Here is a 24,351-nt window from a genome sequence, read left to right as displayed (position 1 = left end):
ACGGCTGGGTCGTGTTCCTCCTGCTGCCAGGTCTGAGGTACATGACCCCCCGCCTCCACCTTCCCCGGCCTTTCCCTCACCTGTAAAACAAAGGCGGATTTTCCAGCTCTCAGGCCTGCTGACTGAGCCTTCTCTGAGCTTTGTAACCCCTCACCTTACCTAGGGCATTCTAATTGCTTGATACTGATGGGAAAATGGATTTACTTTTGGTTTTCCTGTTGAAGTATTTGCCAACAGTATCATTTTCAAAGGTAGAGAAAAAATGACTAACAACTCACCCTTTATTCTCTCTACGTTCATTTATTCATGTAACAAATATTCATTCAACAAATAATCATGGAGCCTGCACTGGGGATCCTGAGTGTCAGAGACGAAGTCCCCCACCTCACAAAGCTTGCATTCTAGACGAAAGAGAAGAAATGCATTTATGTGTGATATGACAGGTGGCAATAAAAACAAGAAGAGAAAGGATATGGAGGAAGATGGGAGAGTGGGAGGGAGTGGCTTTTTGTAAAGGCAGATCAGAGAAAGCCTGTGTGGTGAGGGGGCTTTTGGGCAGAAGCAAAAGATAGTGAGGGGCTGAGCATGCAGGCCTAGGGGCTGACGGCAGGGGGCAGGATGGAGCAGAAGCCCTGAAGCAGCCCCGCCGACCCCACGTCCTCCCAGCAGTGCTTGGGGCGCTGAGGGAGGCTGGTGGAGCACCTGCACCCACCCCAGCACGTCGGGCAGTGAGGAAGTTTATTCTTCTGCCACTCGATGTGCGCACACACCTGGGCACAAGCGGGCCTTCCGCCTCCTCGCTACCAGCCAGGGAAGAGGGATGTTTGCTGGAGGAAACTGTCTCCAGGGCCTGGGTCTGAGTCCTGGCTCCCCGATCTGGCATTCGTGTGACCTTGGATAAGTCACTTAGCTTCTCTGAGCCTGGCTGTCATCTGTAAAAGGGAGCACAGTCTGCCTACAAGGAGGGTGAATTCATGGAAGATTCAAGCAAGGCAATGCAAGTAAAAGTGAGAAACACATTATCACTGTCCAGGCTCGAGTGCTGATCTTGATTCCTCAAGCCAGCTCCTCTCTTGGACTACTTCTCTGATGCTAGCCTGGTCCACTAGGATACAAGCCTGAGGGCCCTTGTTTTACTCCCCTGAGATACTTTCCTTTCGCACAAGGCATGATAGGAGCAGTGGGTGCCCGTGGACGAATCCTGGCTCTGCTCCATTCCAGCTGTGTGATCTTGGACAAAACGCTGACCTTCTCTGAGCCCTCAGTGATGGATCTGTCTTATATGGCTGTTTGGGGGACTTTATTAAATAATACCTAAAGCACAAGGCAAATAGGCACTCAATAGTTTTTATCATGACAACTTTCAATCATACAGAAAAACAGGGAAGTATGATGAACACCATATCCCCATTACCAAGATATAACAATTATCAATATTTTGTTATATTTGGTTCATCTGCTTTAAAAAAATTTGCTGAAATGTTTTAAATTAAAAACATCCTCTCAACAAACAAGAAGAATCCCTGATAAACAATCTAAAAGCTCATCTAAAGGTACTGGAAAAAGAAGAACAAACAAAGCCCAAAATCAGCAGAAGGAAGGAAATAATAAAAATCAGAGCAGAAATAAACGAAATAGAGACTAAAAAAAGAATAGGAAAAATTAATGAAACCAAGAGCTGGTTCTTTGAAAAGATAAACAAAATTGAAAAACCCTTAGCTAGACTCACCAAGAAAAAAAGAGAGAAGGCTCAAATAAAATCAGAAATGAGGGGCCGGCCCCGTGGCCGAGTGGTTAGGTTGGCGCGCTCCGCTGCAGGCGGCCCGGTGTTTCATCAGTTCGGATCCTGGGCGCGGACATGGCGCCGCTCACCGGCCACGCTGGGGCGGTATCCCACATGCCACAACTGGAGGGACCCACAACTAAGAGTGTACAACTATGTACCGGGGGGCTTTGGGGAGAAAAAAGAAAAAATAAAATCTTAAAAAAAAAATCAGAAATGAAAGAGGAGAGATTACTACAGACACCTCAGAAATACAAAAGATAATAAGAGAATACTATGAAAAGCTATACGCCAACAAATTGGATAAGCTAGAAGAAATGGATAAATTCTTAGAAACATACAACCTTCCACAACTGGACCAAGAAGAAGTAGAGAATTTGAATAGACCAATCACCAGTAAGGAGATCGAAACAGCAATCAAAAACCTCCCTGAAAATAAAAGTCCAGGACCAGATGGCTTCCCTGGTGAATTCTACCAAACATTCAAAGAAGACTTAATACCTATCCTTCTCAAACTCTTCCGAAAAACTGAAGGGGAGGGAAAGCTTCCTAACTCATTCTACAAAGCCAACATTATCCTGATACCAAAACCAGACAAGGACAACAGGAAAAAAGAAATTACAGGCCAATATCACTGATGAACATCGCTGCAAAAATCCTCAACAAAGTACTAGCAATCGAATACAATACATTAGAAAGATCATACATCATGATCAAGTTGGATTCATTCCAGGGATTCAGGGATGGTTCAACATCCACAAATCTATCAACGCGATACACCACATTAACAAAACGAAGAATAAAAATCACATGATCCTCTCAATAGATGCAGAGAAAGCATTTGACAAGATACAGCATCCATTTATGATAAAAACTTGAAATGAAATGGGTATAGAAGGAAAATACCTCAACATAATAAAGGCCATATATGACAAACCCACAGCAAATATCATTCTCAATGGAGAAAAACTGAAAGCTATCCCTCTAAGAACAGGAACCAGACAAGGATGCCCACTGTCACCACTCTTATTTAACATAGTATTGGAAGTCCTAGCCAGAGCAAACAGGCAAGAAAAAGAAATAAAAGGGATCCACATTGGAAAGGAAGAAGTGAAACTGTCACTCTTTGCAGATGACATGATTTTATATCTAGAAAACCCTAAAGAGTCCACTAAAAAACTTTAAGAAACAATAAATGAATACAGTCAAGTCGCGGGATACAAAATCAATGTACAAAAATCAGTTGCATTTCTATACATTAACAACAAAGTAGCAGGAAGAGAAATTAAGAATACAATCCCATTTACAATTGCAAGAAAAAGAATAAAATACCTCGGAATAAACTTAACCAAAGAGATGAAAGATCTATACACCAAAAACTATAAAACATTGTTGAAAGACATCGAAGAAGACACAAAGAAATGAAAAGATATTCCGTGCTCTTGGATTGGAAGAATTAACATCGTTAAAATGTCCATACTTCCTACAGCAATCTATAGATTCAACGCAATCCCTATCAAAGTTCCAACAACATTTTTCACAGAAATAGAATAAAGAATCCTAAAATTTATATGGAACAACAAAAGACCGTGAATAGCCAAAGGATTCCTGAGAAGAAAGAACAAAGCTGGAAGTATCACACTCCCTAATTTCAAAATATACTACAAAGCCATAGTAACCAAAACAGCATGGTACTGGCACAGAAACAGACACACAGATCAATGGAACAAAATTGAGAGCCCAGAAACAAACCCACACACTTATGGACAGCTAATATTCGACAAAGGAGCCAAGAGCATACAATGGAGAAAGGAGAGTCTCTTCAATAAATGGTGTTGGGAAAACTGGACAACCACATGCAAAAGAATGGAAGTAGACCATTCCCTTACACCATGCACAAAAATCAACTCAAAATGGATTAAAGACTTGAATGTAAGACCCGAAACCATGAGACTTCTAGAAGAAAACATAGGCAGTACGCTCTATGACATTGGTCTTAGCAGCATATTTTCAAGTACCATGTCTGACTGGGCAAGGGAAACAAAAGAAAAAAAAAGAACAAATGGGACTCCATCAAACTAAAAAGTTTCTGCGCAGCAAAGGAAACCATCAACAAAACGAAAAGACAACTTAACAATTGGGAGAAGATATTTGCAAACCATATATCAGATAAGGGGTTAATATCCAAAATATACAAAGAACTAATGCAGCTCAACAACAAGAAAACCAACAACCCAATTAAAAAATGGGCAAAAGATCTGAACAGAGATTTCTCCAGAGAAGATATACAGATGGCCAACAGGCATAGGAAAAGATGCTCACATCATTAGCTATCAGGGAAATGCAAATCAAAACTACAATGAGGTATCACCTCACTCCGATCAGAATGGCTATAATTAACAAGACAGGAAACAACAAGCGTTGGAGAGGATGTGGTGAGAAGGGAACCCTCATACACTGCTGGTGGGAGTGCAAACTGGTGCAACCACTATGGAAAGCAGTATGGAGTATCCTCAGAAAATTAAGGATATGATCCAGCTATCCCACTGCTGGGTATTTATCCAAAGAACTTGAAAACGCAAATGCATAAAGATACTTGCACCACTACGTTCACTGCAGCATTATACACAATAGCCAAGACTTGGAAGCAACCTAGGTGCCCATCAAGGGAAGAATGGATAAAGAAGATGTGGTGTATATACACAATGGAATACTACTCAGCCATAAGAAATGATGAAATCCGGCCATTTGTGACAACATGGATGGACCTTGAGGGTATTATGCTGAGTGAAATAAGTCAGAGGGAGAAAGTCAAATACCGTTTGATCTCACTCATAAGTAGAAGATAAAAAGAATGACAAACAAATACATAGCAATGGAGATTGGATTGGTGGTTACCATAGGGGAAGGAGGGAGGGCAAAAGGGGTGATTAGGCTCACATGTGTGGTGATGGACTATAATTAGTTTTTGGGCAGTGAACATGATGTAATCTACACAGAATTCTAAATATATTACGATTTACATCTGAAAGCTATATATTGTTATAATCCAATGTTACTGCAATTAAAAAAATAATAATAATAATTTTTTTTAAAAATCCTGATATTTTACCCAAACACTTCAGAAAGTATCCCTTAAAAGAAGGACATTTTTCTACATAACCTCAGTGTAACAAGATTAACAATGATTCCTCAAAATCAGTGACACCCAGCCCACATTCAATTTCCCCAGTTGTCTCAAAAATGTCCTATATTTTGGGTCTCTGAACCAGATCAATCAACGTCCACACATTGAATTTATAGTTTTGCATCTTAACACTCTTTCTCATAAACTTTTATTTTGGAATAATTTTAGATTTACAGAAAAGTCGCAAAGGTAGTATGGAGAATTCCCAAATCCCCTTCACCCAGTTTCCCCTAATGTTAACATCTGACATGATTGTGGTATTTGTTAAAACTAAGAAACCAGTGTGGGTCCATTACTAGTCACTGAATTCCAGTTGAATCGCCTTTTGTCTAGAATAGTTCCCTCTTGCTCTGCCTGCTTTCTTTCATGCCATTGATCTGCTGAAGAAACCATGTTGGTTTTTCTGCAGAATATCACTTTCTGGCTTTATCTGATTGCTTCATCCAACCATCATTTATTTGGTTCCTCTCCCTATTTCTTCTTTAAACCAGAAGTTAGATCTAAAGGCTTGATGAGGTTCAGCTTCAACAATTTCCCTAAGAAGAGTTCATGGCGATGCTGTGAACTTGGGGCTCAGTATCTTCCGTATTTGCCCTACTAGTTCCACTGCCTCTTCAGCCTCACCACATCGGGATGGCATATTGCAAACACCCCATACCGGTTCCCCCGGACCCCTGGGTCCCTGCCCACAGATCTGTCAAGCCCACTGCTGGCAGATGAGTCTTGCTTTGATCATGTCCCTGTAACTGTCAGGTTGAATGAGAGTGTCCCCAGGGCTGTAAACATCCAGCAACTGGATTTTTCTTACCAATATCCCTCTAAATGTGTTTCATGGGCTGAGTTCTCTTCCTGCTCCTGTACGAAAACTTGGGCAGGTCCCTTGTCTTCTCTGGGAACTCTCAGGTAATAAAAAGTCCTATGCAAAAACCCAACACTGATTCAGTTGAGTAATTAAAATGCCCAGTCAAGGGGCTGGCCTGGTGGCATAGTGGTAAAGTTCACGTGCTCTGCTTCAGTAGCCCAGAGTTTGCGGGTTTGGATCCGGGGTATGGACCTCCCCACAGCTCGTCAGGCCATGCTGTGGCAGGCGTCCCACATACAGGGTACAGGAAAATTGGCACGAATCTTAGCTCAGGGCCAATCTTCCTCACCAAAAAATGCCCAGTCAAGTTTAATAATCAAAATATTGAACTTGAGTTCAGGTTGCTGCCCCAAGCTCCACGCCTGCCGGGGCCCGTAGGAGGCAGGAATCCTGCTGATGGTGAGCAGGTCACTGACTCCCCCAGATGCAGGCGGCCCCTCCAGAGTTGGACAGGAGAGTGAGGAGAGCAGAGGGAGCAGGAAAGTTATGACCTGCCTGGTGACGTCATGCTGGTCCGGCACTCTTGGGAGATGTTTAAAATACTCTCTCTCCTGGGCACTTTTGTGGTCTTTTGAAGAACTTCCTCCCCTTTTGACAGAGATGCCTCGTCATTTTCTCTTGACAGGGACTAAAGCGTCTCCACTCTAGCTGGTTGTCCACCCTTCCCCGGCCCCTAGGAATCTAGTGATACTTCTAGTGGCATTCTGCTGAAGTCTCTGTCCCTCTAAGACGTCCATTTGGATCGGACCTAAGATGATCCCACGTATGGCTACATCTGGTCAACAGGAAATTTTCACACATTCTATATCTTGACCAAGCCTGGAACGCAGGTTGGCCCCCACCTAAGTAATATACACTCTGAAAGTAGCCAGCCCATCGTCCCTCCTTCGGTCTCCCCAGTGGGAGTCAGTCACCCTCCACTGTGACCCTCAAACTATAGGGAACACGGATTAAGTGTCCCAACTGATTCAGTGAAAGCTGTCTCCCTTAGCCTTGAGGTGATGGGTGCACACTCCCCGCCTCAGGAGGAGGGCCAGGACTCCAAAAACCTCTCTTCAAACATCCTCTTAAAAAAAATCCAACTCAAATTTTTTTTTACACTCTTAATGTGGGTGAAAAGTTTAAAAGTCTCTACACAGTTTCCGGACACCTCCTCAGTGAATACAGCACATGGTCTGGCCCCTCCTTTGGAACGTGAGATCTAGTGTCTCCCGGGGCCTTGGCTGAAAACTCCCACTTTCATTTCCTACAGTCCTTCCAAGGTTCCCTTCTCCTAGAACGCCTGCCCAGCCGCCACCCTCCTTCTCTTCTTGATACTTAGACTGTCTTTAAGGTCCAGCTCAAGGGAAGTCTTGTCCAATTCCCCAGCCAGAGCAGTGGTAGCCCTGAATACAGTGCGTGGCACCAACTACATTTGCCCTTTATTGCAATTATCTGTGGATAAGTCCTATCTGCTCAGTGAGGTGTCCCGCTCCTGGAGGGCAGAGGCTGTTCCTTGTTCATCAGGGATTCACCATTGCCGTTAGCACAGAGTCTGGCTCAAAATGCTTGTTCACTAGGAATCTGCCTAATGAATGAAGAAGGAACTCACTTTGGCCACACAAAATTCAAGGTCAAATCAGTGACTTCACAAACAGGAAGCTGACCAAAGTCACAGGCTTTCCTGCAGTATACATTTGGAGAGTTAGTCTCAAACAGTGTTTTTCCCAAGGTTGTCCTGCCCACAGACTCTTAGTACAATGCTCACCAGACCAGGTGGACCGCATTCATGGGGTTGTGCTGAAGCTCAGGGAAGTTAAGACTTAGGAGGGCAGACTCACGGACACCCTCAGGGAGAATCCCTGCTGGGGTCAACAGTCTCCACCTAGCGGTCATCCCTGAGCCCAGGAGGTGTCCAGCTCACCCATTGTTAAGGCCTCAGTGAGGATGATGGGCTACTTTCCCTCCTTGAAACTGAGACAGAATTATGCCCAGTTTCTCAACCAGTTACCAGTTAACAGGGAATATGGCCATCTGGGGTTTTTATTGTACACAGGTGAGCAACCTTCAAGTCTCCGAAGGCTTGATCCTGAGTAGGTTGGTGGGTGACCTTAGCCCACCTGATCATAGAGCTTCCACGGCTGCGTCTGGGACATCCTCCCCGCCTCCTCCATTAACTCCTTGACTTCCTCAATCTCCCCCCCACCCCACTCTTGTGAAATCACAAATAGACCCCAATAAAAGGTCTTGGATTGTGACTTTCCAAGAAGGCAACTCAAGATGAATATTGGTTTTTTTGAGAGCATTCTCATATTCCACATGAACTCGTTAGCATCATATCTTTAGGAGTCCTTAGTTGTAAGTAACGAAAACAGACTTTTGTTAGCTTAAGCTTAAGGAATTTATTGAGAGGATACTGGGAAATCACAGGCTCAAAGGAAAACGTGAAAAATCAGGACATGGGAAGGACAGAACCAGGCCAGCTCTGGGGCTCTGGGTAGCAGGACATTTTGAATTGTCTTTTGAAGAAACCCTCATGAGAGCCTCTGCTTTAACAACCTACAGCCCCCCAGGTATCTCCACTCAAGATGCAAATTTCCAGGAGAGGATCTGATTAGTGAGCTGGGTCCAAAGCCTACCTCCTAACCAGGGTGGGGTTCTGTGATTGACAGCTCACCCTAATCACCCCAAGTCCGGAAGGGCCATTTCCCCGGATGAAGGGCTGCTGAGCAGACAAATACAAACACAAACAGCAAACAAACACCAAAAAACCAAACCAGATGTCCGCTACAAAGGTTTTCTTTAACAGCAACCTCCAACCTCCACTAATATATTTGAAACATGATTCAATTTTCCAAAGTTCAGTTTATACACGACTCTTTGTGTAACTAATCAAATTTCTCTTTTCATAGCAGCTGCTGGAAAGCTTAGGGCCCAACTGTGTTTTCCCCATAGCAACCATGTTGGATTTTGACGGTGTCCATCTTGTCTTTGCCCCTCTCCTGGTTCTATTGTGTATTTTTGATGTTCCTTTTTCTTTCTCTCTAATTTGTCATCTTGGTGATGCTGTGGCTTTTGTTTTTTGTTTTTCTTCCTTCCCTGGAATGAGGCAGACTATAAGTGAGCAGATCATCTGTGACTCTTTAGGAATGTGTTATGGTGTAAAGCAGAGTTCATCAGCACTGCGAGTTTTACCATTGGAAGGGCTCATAGTCTGGAAGCCAACAGTTACAAAGACATCGTGGCACGGTATCCCTGGAGTTCTCCACTTTTAAAGCTTTCCCAGAGTCATGAGATGCAAACAAGTTGTCTCAAACTTTTACTGCATAGCACTCCTGTGTATAGGGGAATGCGACCTGACCTTTGGTGAAACAGGCCAGTTTCATGTGAGAAGGAGAGCAAGAACAAAGAGAAGTTGGCTGAAGCAGCTCGGGGCAGGGCCCTGCTCCAGGGTTATTTTCCATGTGACCTCAGCTGAGCTCTCTCTCTCTCTCTGGAGAGACTGCCTGGCCTGGGAGCACCAAGGAAAATTTGGCAGTGCCTGAGGGAGTTAAAGAGCAGCCAGCAGCAGCAGGTGCCAGGAATGGGCCGGAAAACTCTGGTGAACTTGCCAGAGTCACATAGCAGCTTCAGTTTGGGTTTGGAGAGGCAAGGCTGGGGTTGGAGAGAAAGATGGGAGGTCCGCTTGCTGCCCTCAAAAGAACCCCAGCTCCATCCTCCAAGCTCCGTGATAAGCTGGCTTTTCCTGCCTGAGCTCAGAGGCTAGGGGAGCTAGAGGGTGGTGTTCTCATCAAGGATCTCCTGCTTGCGAAGATCAGAAGCCCACTCAGGAGCTCAAACAGAAGACAATTGTTTGTAAGGCTATAACAGGCAGTCCCGCAGATATTCAGTGAGGGATCACAAGCCTCTTCGGGGCTGGGACAGAAGATTCAGCAACTGTGTCAATCCTCTCCAGCCCTCAGGGGCCCTCAGAGAGCTCTCTTACTTTGGCTTCTCTCTGCTCACTCTTCTTGCATGTGGCCCAACAAGATGGCAGCCTCAACTGTACAAGCAGCCCCAACCAGCTCTCTGAGAACACACAGTTCACTGTCTCTGTGTCCTTGTTCAAACTCCCTGATGGGGCCAGCTCGTCTATTCGTACTGAGCATGTGGATTGACTACGCCTTCCCCTTGTCCAGCCAGCCATGGCCAGGAGGAACAGGTCTTCTGGAAGGGCTCAGTAAATGTTAACTTCCCTGGAGGGTGTCGATGCTGGCTTTTCCTCTAGTCGAAGAGCCACTGAGAGGATCCTCAAGACCCTTAGGGCCCAGAAGGGCTCTTGTCAGGAGAGCTGTGGAAGGAATTCCTGCACCCCAGGGCCACTGAGCCCAATGACTCTGAGGACAGTGAGGTGTGTTCTGGTTGCTGCAGGACAGCAACGCCTGTGACTTCCGATGAAATACTCACTTTTTGCAAGTTGACACCTATATCCTTTCGCTTAGAGAACTCCTCAGAGTGTCACTCTCTTGCGATAAAGCTATCCAAGTTCAAGCTATCCAAGTTCAAGGAGCCGTTTGAGGTTATTCAAAACTGACCTCACCATCAAAGTCCTACTTCGAGATGCAAAAAGTTATCTACCAGCCAGTTTTACACCCCCTTGGGCACAACAGGCTTGAGGTCACCCTCCCTGCTTTTGCTCAGGCTGTTCCCCTGGAATGCCCTGACAGGTGACCCTCCCCAGTCACTACCTGACTGAATTCTCCCCTTCCCTAAAGCCTTACCCCAAACCCACCTCCAGGAAGGCCTCCCTGGCTCCACTGAGTCAGCGCCTACCCTCTCCTCCCCTTCTCCCGCCTCCTCAGCGATGTCTTGGTACACACCACATCTGACCACCTCCAAGTTGCTTGTGCCTGTGTTCTTCTCTCTAGCCTGGCTGTTGCATGAGGACATCCCTATGTCCCCATTAGAGCTTGGCTAGGGCCTGGCTCAGAGTAGATGGGGCTGACGTGTGGGCTGCCACCAGAGAGCTCAATTCTGGTCACACAGAAGCACTTTTGACCTTTCCAACAGCCCCTGGAACTGACCAGGCTCCAGTGGCCCCTAGGTCACCCTGACCCTTCCAGACCTCTCTGCCAGCCATGGAATCTCCGCCTCCCTAAAGACCTTAGCCCCATTCTCACTCCTTCATCTCACAATGGCCACTTCTGTTACGGAGGGACCATTGCCCTCCATGGTGCACTTTCAGAACAGACAGAGCCTTCACACGGACACCCTTAGGGGTTACAGCATTCCTGCAGGACAGACTGTCCTACCCACTGCAGCTCTGCAGGAGACGGGCCCCCAACCCTGGGGTCCTAGCGTGCCCTCTCCCCAACACACGCTTCTCTCCTCTCCCCTGAAAAATAAGGGCCAGTGGTTTCAGCTCCCAGGCTTGCCATCTTTCTAATCCGAGGAAACCAAACTACTTTTTGTCTCCCTGCGAGGCCAGGCCAGTGGTCAGGATGGACGGGAGGCAGAGCAGAGAGAGGGAGGTCTGCCAGTAAGTGGAGAGCTGAGGCCCTGGACTGCTCTCCCACAGGAAACCACTGACTGGAAACTCTGAGGTGCTCACAGGCAGCTCCCAGCAGCAGGGCTCAGCGCATTATCGTGTGAATCCCAAAGCACCTCAAAGCTGGCTGGCAAGACCTTCCAGGGGGAGGGACGGGCTTGAGCAGAGGCACCGAGGGGCCTGGGCAACCTAGTGTGGCAAGGCCTGTGGTGCCCACGGAGGAATAAAACTGGTTGGGGGATAACATTCAGCATCTTGACACACTTGATGTTGGATATCGGAACTTGAGTTTCCAATAACCCAAAACGGTTCCTTGAGCTTGAACAGCTTCTATCTTGACACTCTCGGGAAAGCAGTTCCTGTTGGGGAGGGCATTATCCTGGAGGGCGGTGGTGGGGTCTTTGTGCTCCATCCTGTGCTGTCTCACTACTGAAGGTGGAACCTGCCTGCTCACCTCTCAGAACGTGCTGAGCATCAGAGGGGCGGCATCGTGTGACACGGTTGGTATATCCACTTTGCAGATGGCTCGTCATTAGCACGTGGGTTACAGTCACACCCAGTCATGAGAAGCCTCCTGATTTTGCACAAAGTAGGTGTAGACTCTTTCGTCCAGGAATTTAAGAGATTATGTAATTTTTCTTGGTTTTGTCTGCAAGGCTTTTTTTTCCTCTGTGACTCAGTATTTGGATGGCTCTCCCTGAGGGAAGCCATGAGGGTGAGATGTAAGAATCCAGGGCTGGTGCTGGGCTCAGGATAGGGGAGCTGCCCCCAACACCCATGGGAGCCAGAGGCCTGCACCCAGGACTCGCCCGCATGTCCCTCAGGGGCAAACTGCAGCACATGCCCTCTTTCCCTCGGGGAGACTTGGAAGAAGAAAGGTCTGGCTCCCCAACATCAGGCCCAGAGCTCCCTCCTCTGTGAAGCCTGCATAGCCAGGAGCGGGGAGAAAGGAGAGGGAATGCTCTGGCAATCTGCTGTCTTGTCCCTTCCCCTCAAGGAGCTGTTGTGGTGAGCAGCTGTCCTCTCAGCCTTCTCCTGGGAAACTCTCCATCTCGTCCGTGAGCCCGAGGCTGGGTGGGCTTGGGGTCAACCTCTGCATCTGCGTGTTTTCTTCTCTTAGCAGTTGATTCCTTCTCTCCCTCTTGGCTTATTTTTTCCTTCTGTTGCTTCAGGCTTCTTCTAGGTCAGCAGCTGTCTGTCCTCTTTCACCCATTCCTCATGCCAACTCAAACCAGCCTCTCGCCCCTTTGCACTTCTTGTCACATCTTCATGTGATTTTACCAGCAAATCTCTCTCCTTTCTTCTCTCTGACCTGGGCCTTCCCCTCCCCCTCGTCGCTCTCCCTTTTTTCCTTCTCTCCTTCCCCCCTTCTCTCCCCTCCCTGCTCCTTCTCCTTCCAAGAACATGCCATTTCACAGAAAGTTCCATTTCCACAGCCACGGTTACGTTCATGCATTTCCCCAGTTCTAACATCACAGAGGAATGTGTGACATCATCTCCACAAGTGAGTCCAGTGCACACCAGCCCCCACCCCTACCTTTCTCCCCTCCTGTCTTTACCAGCTATTTGCTAAGTCTTGACTCTGTCTGATGATTCAAACACATTTTTTTCTTGTCCCGGGAACCCTGCCCCACCCTCCACCTCTAGGACTGTGTTATTCCATAAACGTCAGAACGCGAGCAAGGTCTTGGCCTCAGAAGACATTGTTTATTGGCTCCCAAACTATTCTGCACGTTAGAATCAGCTGGGGAAATTTTACCACGCCTATGGCCAGGTCACCCCCTGTACCGATTAAATCAGAACGCCTCAGGGCGGGAGACAGGCAGCAGTTTTTAAAGATCCCCAGGTGATTCCAATGTGCAGCAAAGTTTGGGACCCATGGACACAGTGCTGTATTGAAGGGAGTTAGAGCCTGCAGCCCAGTGAATAAACCCCAGGGAGCCTGGGGCACAGACCTGGTCTTCAGAGCTGTGATGGGGAGAGAAAGGGAGCAGGTCCCAGGTCCTCAGCGGGGCCAGGAGCATTCTCTCTGGGGCGCCCCTGCCAAGTGCACTGGGGGCTCTCCCAGACCTGCTCCAGGGAGAGCTCACAGCAGCCCAGGAGAGCTCCCCCTTCCACAGGCCGCGCTGGTTCCAGGGGAAACCTCGCAGGAGCTCAGTCCCCAGGAGAGCCTTGGATCTGTGGGTAAGCAGCCAGTTCTGTCCTTCCTGGATGCAGCCCCGAGCCCTGAGGTTGCTGACTTGGCTGAGCGCACACTTCTGCTTAAGGGCACAGTCCAGAGTCCTAGTCCCTGCCCCTCAGCTGGGAGTGCGGCCACCCGGGGCAGCAGGAGGCCAGCGATGCACCAAGAGATGAGAGGCTGTGGAGGCTCAAGATGTAATCCCTGTGGACTTTCACAGAGGGAGTGACAAAAAGGAAATTCTTTCCTGGTATTTCCCGAAAGCCCCAGCGAGAGCAGCCACGGGAAGGTTTATCTCTGGTGGAAGTCTGATCTGCTCCCTCCTCCCTCCTCTCTGATAGGCATCTACATGGGTGGTTCTCAAGCTCCTATCAGAATCCTCTGGAGGGCTTGTTAAAGCACAGATTGTTGGGCCCAGCCTCGGAGTCTGACTCAGTAGGTCTGGGTCAGGGCCAGAGAAGTTGCATTTCTTCCAGTTCCATGGTGCTCCTGCTGCAGAATGGGGGCGGCACTTGCAGACCCACTGGGCCACAGCCTCTTTCCAGGTCCACTTCCAGTTTGCCACAGACTGAAATCGGAGGGAAAAGCAATAGGAAGAAAGAAACAAGGGAAGAGGAAAGCTAACATTTTCTTACCTGTTGAGAGAAGGAGGGCTCTGGTCTTGTGCGTCCCTTGAAGTGCTTGCTCAGCACTGGGCACGGTGTGTCCCGTGTGGCACGTGCTCCATGAACATTTGCATATCATGATGTAGCTAGTACGTGCAAACGTAAGCGACAAATGCCAGGCTACCATGTACACTCCTGGAAAGACAATGCTATCTGTGGCTTTCTAAATGCTCAATAATTCAAGTCAGCAAAAATACTGATTTAACCTAAAATGGCCAAGGTACCATATCCCAAGCACACTATGTCAAAGCACTACTGGGGACAAAATAGTGAATTAGACACTGATTGGAGTCCTGCCCTTCTGGAGCTTACTGTCCTAAAGGGATGACACATATTAACTGCAGAGGTGCTGAGAGTTAGGAAAGGCACAGGACAAGGTGCTGCTATGGGAACCAAAAAAGGAGACTCTGACTTTCTAAGAGCAGATTTTTCCTTCCTTGGACTGTTCATGCCCTGCTGCCTTGTAGCAGATTATAAATCTTGGGGAGATGAAGTTAGCCCCTGTGTTGCTGCTAGTTGTGCCGCTAGTTGGAATGTGCTTCTAGTGTGTTCACCTGAGTGGTGACCCATAGGGCCATTTCAAACAAGAGGTTAAATGTTTCAGCATCTTTCCTGCTCATACTGTTTAAATTAAGATGAATTTCCAGTTCCCTCCGGCCAAGGGTTTGATGGACACTGCTGGGCTCGTGGCGTGGGAGTTGCTGTAATTCCGTCTTCCTTGAGGCTGCCAGGCTGGAGGGGGCAATGTGTTGGTCTGATGTGAACAAGTTGCTTAGTAGAGGAGAATTCCAGCAACTCCAGGGAACCAGAGACAATGTGGTGAAATGCATCATTTTGTGTCCCAGGACCAGCAGCCAAGGGAGTGGGTGAGTTCTGCGGCCATGAGAAAGACACTGGCCAACGAACCTTCCATCCCAAAGCTCTCCTGAGAACAGCTTGTGTCTAACCAAACTTATTTTTCAAGCTGACCAGAAATCCTACCCTCTTCTGGAAATTATCTGTATTCTTCTGTGGGAACAGAAGGGTGACCACATAGATCCATGGAAGAGACAGCATTCACATGTCTTTGAGGACAAGGATATTGTCTGGTTCATCTGTATAGTTTCCCACAGATCAGTGGTAGATGTCTGAGCTTGGTCCAACGCTTAGAATCTGTGGCAAAAGTTTAAATTCTGGGGCCACTACCTCTAGCCCACCGTCTATGCAGAAATGGAGCCCAAGAATCCAAGTTCCACTGGGTGCTCAGGCAATGTGGATGACCTCAGAGGCTCCAGATGTCAAGCGACACCTAAGAAATGAGAATCAGGGATGGCTTTTGAGTCTCTCCATTCTTCCTTTGTAACCAGCTGATGTTTGCAGAAATAGGGCTATGCCTATAAACAACTGGAGGTAATATTTTTTGGTTAGCTTCACAGGGTCCCCCATCTAAATGGGCATGGATTTGAGGAGTGACAGTGCTGCAAACAGTTAATCTTACAAGATGATCCATTTCTTAATATGGTACACTGCATCTATTTTAAAGATACATCTTTCACTTCTGGTCCCAAACATTTTGATTTTGGATCTGGAGGTTAGTGATCTCTTACATGAGCATCTCTCACCATCTCATAGTTCAGCGTCCACACTAGAAGTTGCTTCTGCAGTGAAAACTTTCTAAAGACAGTAGAACTTGTGATCAAAAGAGTAGGCAGTGGATACACTCTGGGGATGGGGTTGAATGTCACCCTTCGGCCTTGGACGTGAGCAGAGTGGGAGGGCTGTCCGAGCCTGGGCCTTCAATTATGAGAGCACCCAGCTTGTCTTCACCCGACTGAGTAACTCATCCAAGATGAGGACCAAGATGAGGATGAGGTCCAGAAGGAGAAGCAGGGCAGCAGCCTACTGTGGGCTCTGCATGCAACTAGCACTGAGTACACGCCTGCTAAGGGAATGAGTTATTCACAGAAAACCCACCAGCATTATTGGACCTTGCCTCTTAGCTATCTTAGCTTTTCTGAACAGGCCTCCACACTCTGGTTGCCTGTGATGTGTGCTTGGTTTATTCCTCTCTGTGTATTTCATCCTTTTATGTCTTTAAAGACCAAGTGGCAAGGTAGTGTAGTAGAAAGAATGTGGCTTTAAAATCAAGATAGATTTAATTTCAAATCCCAGCTCTAGTATGTGCTAGTTATCTTGGACAAGTTCTTTAATCTCTTATATCCATTTATAAGAGATGCTGCTGTAAAGTTTAATTAATGCTTGTAAATGCTTAGCACAATGTGTGGCAAGGAAGGATTCTCTTCAGGCATTTGTACAGACCACACCAAATGAATCTGATGGAGTGAAATATGCTACAGATCTCCTATGGTAAGCAAAATATTGGAAGCGGTCTAAATTTCTAACAAAAGAAGAACAGTTAGATAAATTGCAGAGCATATGATAGAAAAGCCCTCTCTTTATGGCACAATGTATTGTGTAATCCAAATGTCAGTTGTGGTTATCCTTTGAGAGCCAAAAATTGGCTTCAACTGTATCCCACATATGTGGGAAGTTCCAAGGGACAATCCCATGAGGATGTGGTGGTGGGCTCTGGTTATATTTCTCTATACACCTCTGTTGCTTCACTGACTCTTCAGTTTATGAATTATCTTGCTTTACTGTCTGCATGCACTTTCCTCACTAATTACAGCACACTGAATCCTGCTCCCTTCCTTTTACTCCCCCAAACAACGCTGATATAAAGCTCTGGGCACAAGGAAGAGGATTTACATTTTAGCACCAGTCTAGAACAGTGCTTTTCCCCTCCTGCCACCAGGGGGTCCTTTCATGAGCTTCCTCTCTGGAGGCTCCAGCATCCAGAGACCATGCCATGTTGCTTGGCCCCCTTTTCTCTTTTCTGTTGCTCAGTGTCCCTACCCTTGATTGTCTGCTAACTTTCTCTGCAGAAGACGGAATTTGGGGTCTCACTTTCTAGACACATCTATCAAGGTATCTTCCGAAATAAGTGTAGTTTTGCCTCTAAGAGCACATTGGCGTTATCGTAATTTTGCATGTTTATGTATCTGGCTCCACAGGCTGACTCGGAGCTCTTTTAGGGCAGGAAGCTAAGCTGGATCTAAGCCTTGGGAGGTGGAACTATAGTGGTTAAGAATCCACGAGCTGAAGCTAAATTGCCTGGGTCCAAATACTGGTTCTACCACTTACCAGGTAGGTAACCATCTTAGGAAATGGGCTGTAGGGAGGACTGAAATAACATGACAGAGTTAACGAACTGAACGCAGTGTCTCAGGCACACACTGGGAGCTTGGCAAAAGCCTGCATTAATTACTCCTGGATGGATTCTTTGCTGTCAGTCTGCAGTAACTAGCTTCATGCATGGTGACATTTGTCGTTCCAAGCTGGGAAGAGGCCTTTGGTGAGACTGAGTAATCCAGTTTCCTGATGTCAAAGGATAAAGTATCAGTGTTCAGACAATCTTTTTTCCTTGATGAGATTGTGTTCAAATATCTGGACACAATAAAGGAAACTTTTACTTAACCAGGCTGGGGAGAAGAGTGGGACAGAGATCAGTAATTTTGTCTAAAGAGTAAGAGGCCACAGAACCGTTGTAGGCATCCCTTCTCACTACTGTCCACTTAAACTGAAGATTCACTTTGGGTCTTTTTTCTTTTTCTATATTCAGAACAAAACAAGAGAAGTTTAAAAATTCTTTATTTGAATTTTAGACAAAGAAGAAGTATTGTATTATAAAGACTTGCTTGAAAGCATGAAATAGTCTGTTGTCATTGTTTCTTTATGTATTGTAAACCAACGTAAACATTAAGGGAGAGAACGGTAGATCTTTCCTCCTCATCTTTAACCCATTCTTAATTTAGCATGGATACAATCTTAGAAAGTCCTGCTGAAATGGCATCTTTAACACTCTCTCCTTGGGTTCTAATGGCTCCGTGGGTGAAGCACTATGCTCTTAGCCCAACCATACTTGCCCACATGACAAGAACAAGAAACCAGTGTCTCTAAGGCCAGACGTGCATAGTCGTTTTCATCTAAAGCTCAATTTCCTCATCATCTCTTATCCAGATGACTGACCTGGAAATTAGGGCTCAGTGTGAGTTAAAATGGTTTCTGGTGTGAAAGTCAATTTGCTAATCTCTATCTGGGATTATCATGCTGGGGGACATGCCAAGCCTCCTGGTTTGTTTATTTAACCGATGGTCACCAAGTTCATTGGGGCAAGCGGCAAAACAGCATGGTGTTTGTTGACCTTGGCAAATGATAAACTATGATTTATTTACTCCTTGGTTCCCCAATCTAATATAATTAAAAACCTTTGAATGTGCTAAATCTTTATTGCTTAAAGTTAGCAAACCAGTATGTTGAGAATGGTGTCCACTATTTGACAGTGACTAGCCATGACACGATTCATACACAGAACTGAATTTCCTATCAAGAAACCTTTGCCATCCTTCTTTTCATAAATTCTGACAGATAACCTGGCAGAGAACACAGACATTAGAACAAACTGCTGAAAGTTCTAGTCTTATCCAAAATAAACTTTAAGATTAGTCATTAAAAATCTAAGTTAACAGCATACACTCTGATTTCTTTTTCAGGTAGGAGAAAACTGCATTTCTTTTATGTGCATAGTTCCATTTGGACTCCAGCCAGATCTTTTTGGGTAGTCCAGGAATCTGTTTCCTAGAAAATTAAAAATCAGCCACAACCCCTACAGGTAGCAGAAAACGGGAATTGCCCGTGCCCCATCCCCCAAATGTTATTAGGGGTAGGAATGAAAATTTCTCACATTTCGTTCTTTTTCTTTTAGGCTTTGTTCTTGTTTTTAAGGCAAAAGTTATCATTAGTATTCACATTAGCAACAAAGATCCTAATTTCTGTAAATTAAAATGACTCGAGACGGACAAAAATCACATCTTGGTAAAGAATGAGGGTCCATAGGTATTAACAAGCGTTTATCAGTTCTGGCAAAAAGCAATCTTATTTGAGAGGTTAATTTGTAAGAAATGGCCAGCAGGATGAAAGGTCTCATCTGAAGTTCAGTTCCTTCAAAGGAAGGAAGCCAAGCCGGCCCATTGGGATGCAGTGGAAAGGGGGCTTTCATGGGTGGGAAATTTCCACGAAGTCAGACTGAGAGGAAGTCTCGCTCTGGCTCTTCAGTAAAAGTGGTTACTTCTAATAGGTAGTTCAAAGTGGAAGTCACTTGAAACCTTGCAATGTATTAGAAAGTCAAATACAAAGAGAAGTTTTTCCCTGTGATATTTTTCTGTCAACCTAAGCTTAGTAAAATGGCAAGAATCAGAAAATAGTACAAAAGTCACCAAGAGCTTGAGATTTCTCCAGTTTTAATCATTGTAAATGCCACAGCAGCAGTATCTTGTCGGAGCCTCACTGCCTTGACTACTGGGGATCCACGCCCAGGAGGAAGATTCAAGCCAGGAAGGTTTAATCAGGACGGTGTCTCTTTAAAAATGACAGAAAAATCAGTTTCAATCCCAAGTTCCTTGTCTGTTTCTAAGTGATGTTTATTCAGAACACTCAAGAATGACTCATATAACATTGCTGCTTTCAAATACCTCCGTGGCTACTTTTTGCTAACAAAAAAAAACCCAAAGAAATGCCAGCATTGTGCTGCAGCTTGTAGTCATTTAACAAAAAAATTAGAAGATGCTCTGAGCTTTTATAATCATAGGGTTTTTTTTACTTGTGAACACACAAATACCCAATAATCTAAGGTCAAGTTTCTAAACTACAAGCATGGCAAGCAATACATTTGTCTCAAGACCGATCCTTTTACAAATCCTAACTTTAGAAGGAGGCCATTTACACTACATTCTAATGGAGCTGCGTCCCTGTTCTGCTGGCTGAGTTGCCCAAGGGCAAGAAGCCCCTAACATCTGACTCAATAGTTAGCACCAGGAAACATCCACTTCCATTAAGCCTAAAACTTGGGAATCGCAACCAGGCAGAAGAACCGTCTCCAGCAGTCTCCACCATCACTTCCTGAGACAGCAGTAATGGCGGCCCGAAGGGCACAGAGTCATCTAACAGCAGACTGGCCTCCTCCATGAGTTTATCTAATTTTCTCACAAGCTTGCAAAATCTCACTTAAAAATGTAATAAATTAAAATAATATATATATATATATACACCCACACACATATCCCCCATAATTCCTGGCTGCAATCCCCAAAAGGCAATCTCACAAAAAAAATTAAGCCAAAACACCAGTTTATTTTATTTAAGCCGGCATAGCAACTTTCCATTTCCTGAAGGGCCTTCTGCTGCAGACAGACACTAAAAGTAAAAACTACTATTGTGCCCAGGGATTAAGAATAGCTTTGATAACAAGTAAAAAAGTCGAATACTTCTTCATACTTGTTAGTTGCCTCTCACTCATTTCCCGAACCCTTACCCTGAGGAGACTCCTGTTCCCTCATCTCAGAGAGATCAGTTCTGAACAGGTAACAACAAGAAGCGGAAGGGGCAGCGAGTGCACAGAGAAGGCTCGGCTTCCAGACGGCTTTGACGGTCACTTCACAGGCACTCTGAACGTTGTGACGGGGGCACCTGCCTGCTCTTCAGTCACGACTCCTTCCTCACTCGCTCACATTTCACCCGTCAGAGAGGCATGAAGGTCGGCTAACATAGCTGCAGCCTTCAGTCTGACAGGCTGGTAAAATGAGCACAGGAAAAGCGGGGAATAGAGGGATCAAGGAAAATCAAGGTGCTAAAAATAAGTCCATGTGATGGTTTGTTCCTGTGGGATTCAGTGCAAAGGAGAGGAAGGAAGCACCATATATAATCACTCCATGCATAAAGTGTTTGTATCTACTGTTAGAACTACGACGCTCCAGTAGAAGATTAGCAGCTTGAGAAGGACCATGTCGCCACTGCCTACTAGCCCCGGTCACAGCCTCCTGCTGGGCTAATTCAAACAACATGGGAAGGGGGCAGGGCCAGGAGAAGATGCTCCAGGAGAAGACTGCCCTGTAATCTAAAGGTCGTCTACACATTTGCCTTCCATTCTTTGGCCCCATTAGAAGTAAGATGGTCCCCAGGGAAAATGGTTCTTGCGTGAACATCACCCAGGATGGCCGAATCAAGGAGAGAGCTGCACTGACTGACAACAGTCTGTACAAGAGGTTAGAAAAGAGGAAGGCTAATTAATGCTGGCAGCTGCAGATTCCCAGGCAACAGAGAGTTAGAGCCCCCTGGCATCCCTCACAAAAGTTAAACTGATTTCCTAGGAAAGAATCTAACTAGCTTGGGCAGAGAGGCATCACTACCCAGAGTTAGAAGGGTCAGTGATTCTTTGAAATCATTTAGAAGCCATGCCTAATTTCACAGGCAGAAAACTACCCAGCTGCATGTAATCCTTCAGGAGTTGAGATAATTTCTCTTTCCTTTTCTTGCAAGAAGGAAGACACTGATATAGTGTGAAATGGAGTGGAAGAAATCTGACAGAGGCAAGTCAATTAGGGTAAGAAGCAGTGTTTGCAGAATGCGTTCTATTGAGAAACTGAACAGTTTCACAGGAGGGGCAGAAGGACTCACTTTAGAAACTGAAGGTAGAAACTGGAGAGAAGAACGGAGTCAAAGTACAGGAAAAAGTAAGTGAATACAGTAGTGTTTTCTGTGTTTTTTTTACCATGGAAGGACAAAAGAGTTAATCCCTTCTCTGTTTTCTCACTGGACAAACTGAGAATTATTGCCATATTATGGGATGTATTCCCCCAGCAGAAATCCAAGCTTGCTTGTCTGCATAGTCTTAAGGAATAAATTCTTGTCAATTTTCAAGATAAAAAGCTCTTTTTGCTTAGTCTAAAGTTACCTACGTGTTCCTTAAGTGAATTTGGTATCATCATATTAATAGAAGGTGTGTAGTGGGTGGGGATTCACAATAAAAATGAAGCATTTGTCCTGTGCACCAGATTAGCAGAGAGAAGACATAAGTACGTGGGCTAATAGGCAGTGGCCTCGAGTCCTCAACATAAACGGCAGCTGTGGCTTTAATCCTAAGCTGCAGTTGCATTAAACTTCCAGGGCTTTACATATTTGTATTAATAGAGCTATCTCCTCTTTCAAAGCCCCATCACTGACCCTTCTCTTCTGTTTCATTCTCTCAAATTTGCTACCCACCCCCTGACCTCCAACATAGGTATCCATGAGCAGTGTCAGGTGTGAACTGCAAATCCCAAGTAAAGATAAACTTTACCAAATGGGAATTTTCCCTTTACCTAAAGCTCCAAATTGTTTTGACTGTTTTGGGGATGTTTTTGGCCCTTCTGGTTTTGAAATTTGTTATCCAATAAGCACAATATCCACAATGGGTTTGCATTAAATTAATGAAAAATCTAATCAGTGGAAACGCCTGTGTGCTGTTAGCTGTAAATAAGAATCTCTTTACTGTCTCAATAAGTGAAATGGCAGAGAGGGGAAGAGGAGCTTATTTGAAAGAAGATGACTATTTAAACACAAAACAAATATAGAGGGAAAAGCAATTTAAAAAGGTACAGACAAAATCCACGCCAGGACACACTGGAAGATGCAGGGCTGCATTTACCAGTGGAGAAACGCTGTTCCCCTTACATCAGAATTCCAGTGCTTTCCAAGTAGATGGGCAGATGATGAAAAACAGAGCAGCTTCTTTTTCTCCCTCTCTATCCCCTTGAACTCTGTTGTGAGGCAGTCCTCTGCTTGCCACCCAGAAGGCGGAAGGAAGCATTTCTCTCACCCATTCTCCAATTTGGCAGGTCCCACTCTTAGTTTTCCAACATAGCCCCAGGGTACTATTGTAATGACTCAGGGATGGTGCTGACAACGTGGGCTGCCTCCGTGGCTGCTGGAGGGGAACCAAAGAAGGTGTTGGTTTGATTCCTCTGCTGATCTCGGAGGTAAGGAGGAACTGACGAGCTTTTGATGTGAAGGATCCTGGTGTCCATCACCTGACAGTCAATCTGCATCATCACTTCGTAATCCTGCCCATTGATCACATTCTCTGCAGGGAGGAATACACACAAGGAATAAATATTCAACAGAACGTGCAACACTGTCATAAGCTTCAATCCCAGAAAGACAGAAATGAGCTTTAAGGGTGTGAACTGTCAATATGCTTTCAAGGGTGCAGAGGGACTTCATCAGCCACTAGGCAGAGCTATAGTTGGGCTGGGGGCTGGGATGGCCTGTCCTCTCCTCAATTGTAGTTCTCAAACAATCTTCATTGGCTCAATAAGGGCTGAAGCCACTGTCAGAGTTAATATCGTAGAGTATTTGTCCACAGACGTTATGTCTTGTATGCCTTCCATGCAGTATATCACCATGACGGGAACAACTGGAACAGAAGGAGATTTTAGTGCAGGTCGGGGGAAGAGTACCTAAGCCCTCCCCTTCCCCTTCAACACTGGGAAGGAATAATTGTCAAAAGGACCAATATATCATGTAAATGGTCAGGAGACTTTTTTTGGCCAACACTGCTTGGCTCCTATTCATCAGTAATATTTCTAATTTCATTGAGAGATTCCCAGCTATGAATTTAAGGGTTTGCCTTAGGAGCATAAAGTACAGTGAAGACTGACAATTAGAGACATCTGACATCTCTGGCTTATTCCTAGAGATCACGATCACTTCCCTTCCACACTAAGGCAATCTTTAGTTCCAGAGTTCTTGATTCCAGGTACAAAGAGACAGTACATTTCCAATTGGGATTAGAGGGAGTGCCAGAGGACTTGCAGGTAAACTAGAGGCTATTGCAGAAGGGAACAGGAAAACCATAGAGAGCCATGCTTGACGCGTATGGGGTAACTTATTATGAGTTTAAAATACACAGACACATACTACACTCCATTCTTACTTCCTAAGAGGAGGAAAGCTCTTTATTTTAGGGAGAGGGGTAAATTATTTTCTGATTGGTAATTCTGGGGTGTCATTTCCAACTTGGAGTCAATGAAACTTGAGCATAAAACTGATGAGAGAAGTATAAATAGACAATACTTTTCAAACCCAGCTGGACATTCAGAGCAACACAGTGAGAAGATGTGTGAACTTGGAATAATGCTGGGTAGTCAACGTGGCATCTCAGTTTGCATTTTCATCTGCAGATCTGGAGCTGGGTGTGGGGACCGGGAAGAGCGACTGCTGGCAGAGGCCTAGTCCTGTGCTGCTTTTTTGTGAAG

At 45.5% G+C, this 24,351-nt stretch overlaps 1 protein-coding gene across 10 annotated transcripts in view; it reads right to left on the bottom strand.

Annotated features, from left to right (window-relative positions):
* Window positions 1-20,390: 20,390 nt before the first annotated feature.
* ATF6 (activating transcription factor 6) overlaps window positions 20,391-24,351 on the bottom strand; it is a 212,333-nt gene continuing 208,372 nt past the window's right edge. For 8 of the 10 annotated variants that reach the window (XM_014841141.3, XM_070497518.1, XM_044757685.2 and 5 more), the window contains one exon: window positions 20,391-23,177. In XM_014841141.3, coding sequence (XP_014696627.3) covers window positions 22,969-23,177 — 209 coding nt within the window. In that variant the 3' untranslated portion in view covers window positions 20,391-22,968. Of the gene's footprint in view, window positions 23,511-24,351 lie in introns of all 10 variants that reach the window. The other 2 variants (XM_070497520.1, XM_070497521.1) reach the window with 1 other exon arrangement.

This window comes from Equus asinus, chromosome 25, assembly GCF_041296235.1.
Source record: "Equus asinus isolate D_3611 breed Donkey chromosome 25, EquAss-T2T_v2, whole genome shotgun sequence".
NCBI lineage: Eukaryota > Metazoa > Chordata > Mammalia > Perissodactyla > Equidae > Equus > Equus asinus.
Note: the sequence above shows the minus strand (reverse complement) of the source record. Positions and strands in the feature narration are given on the sequence as shown.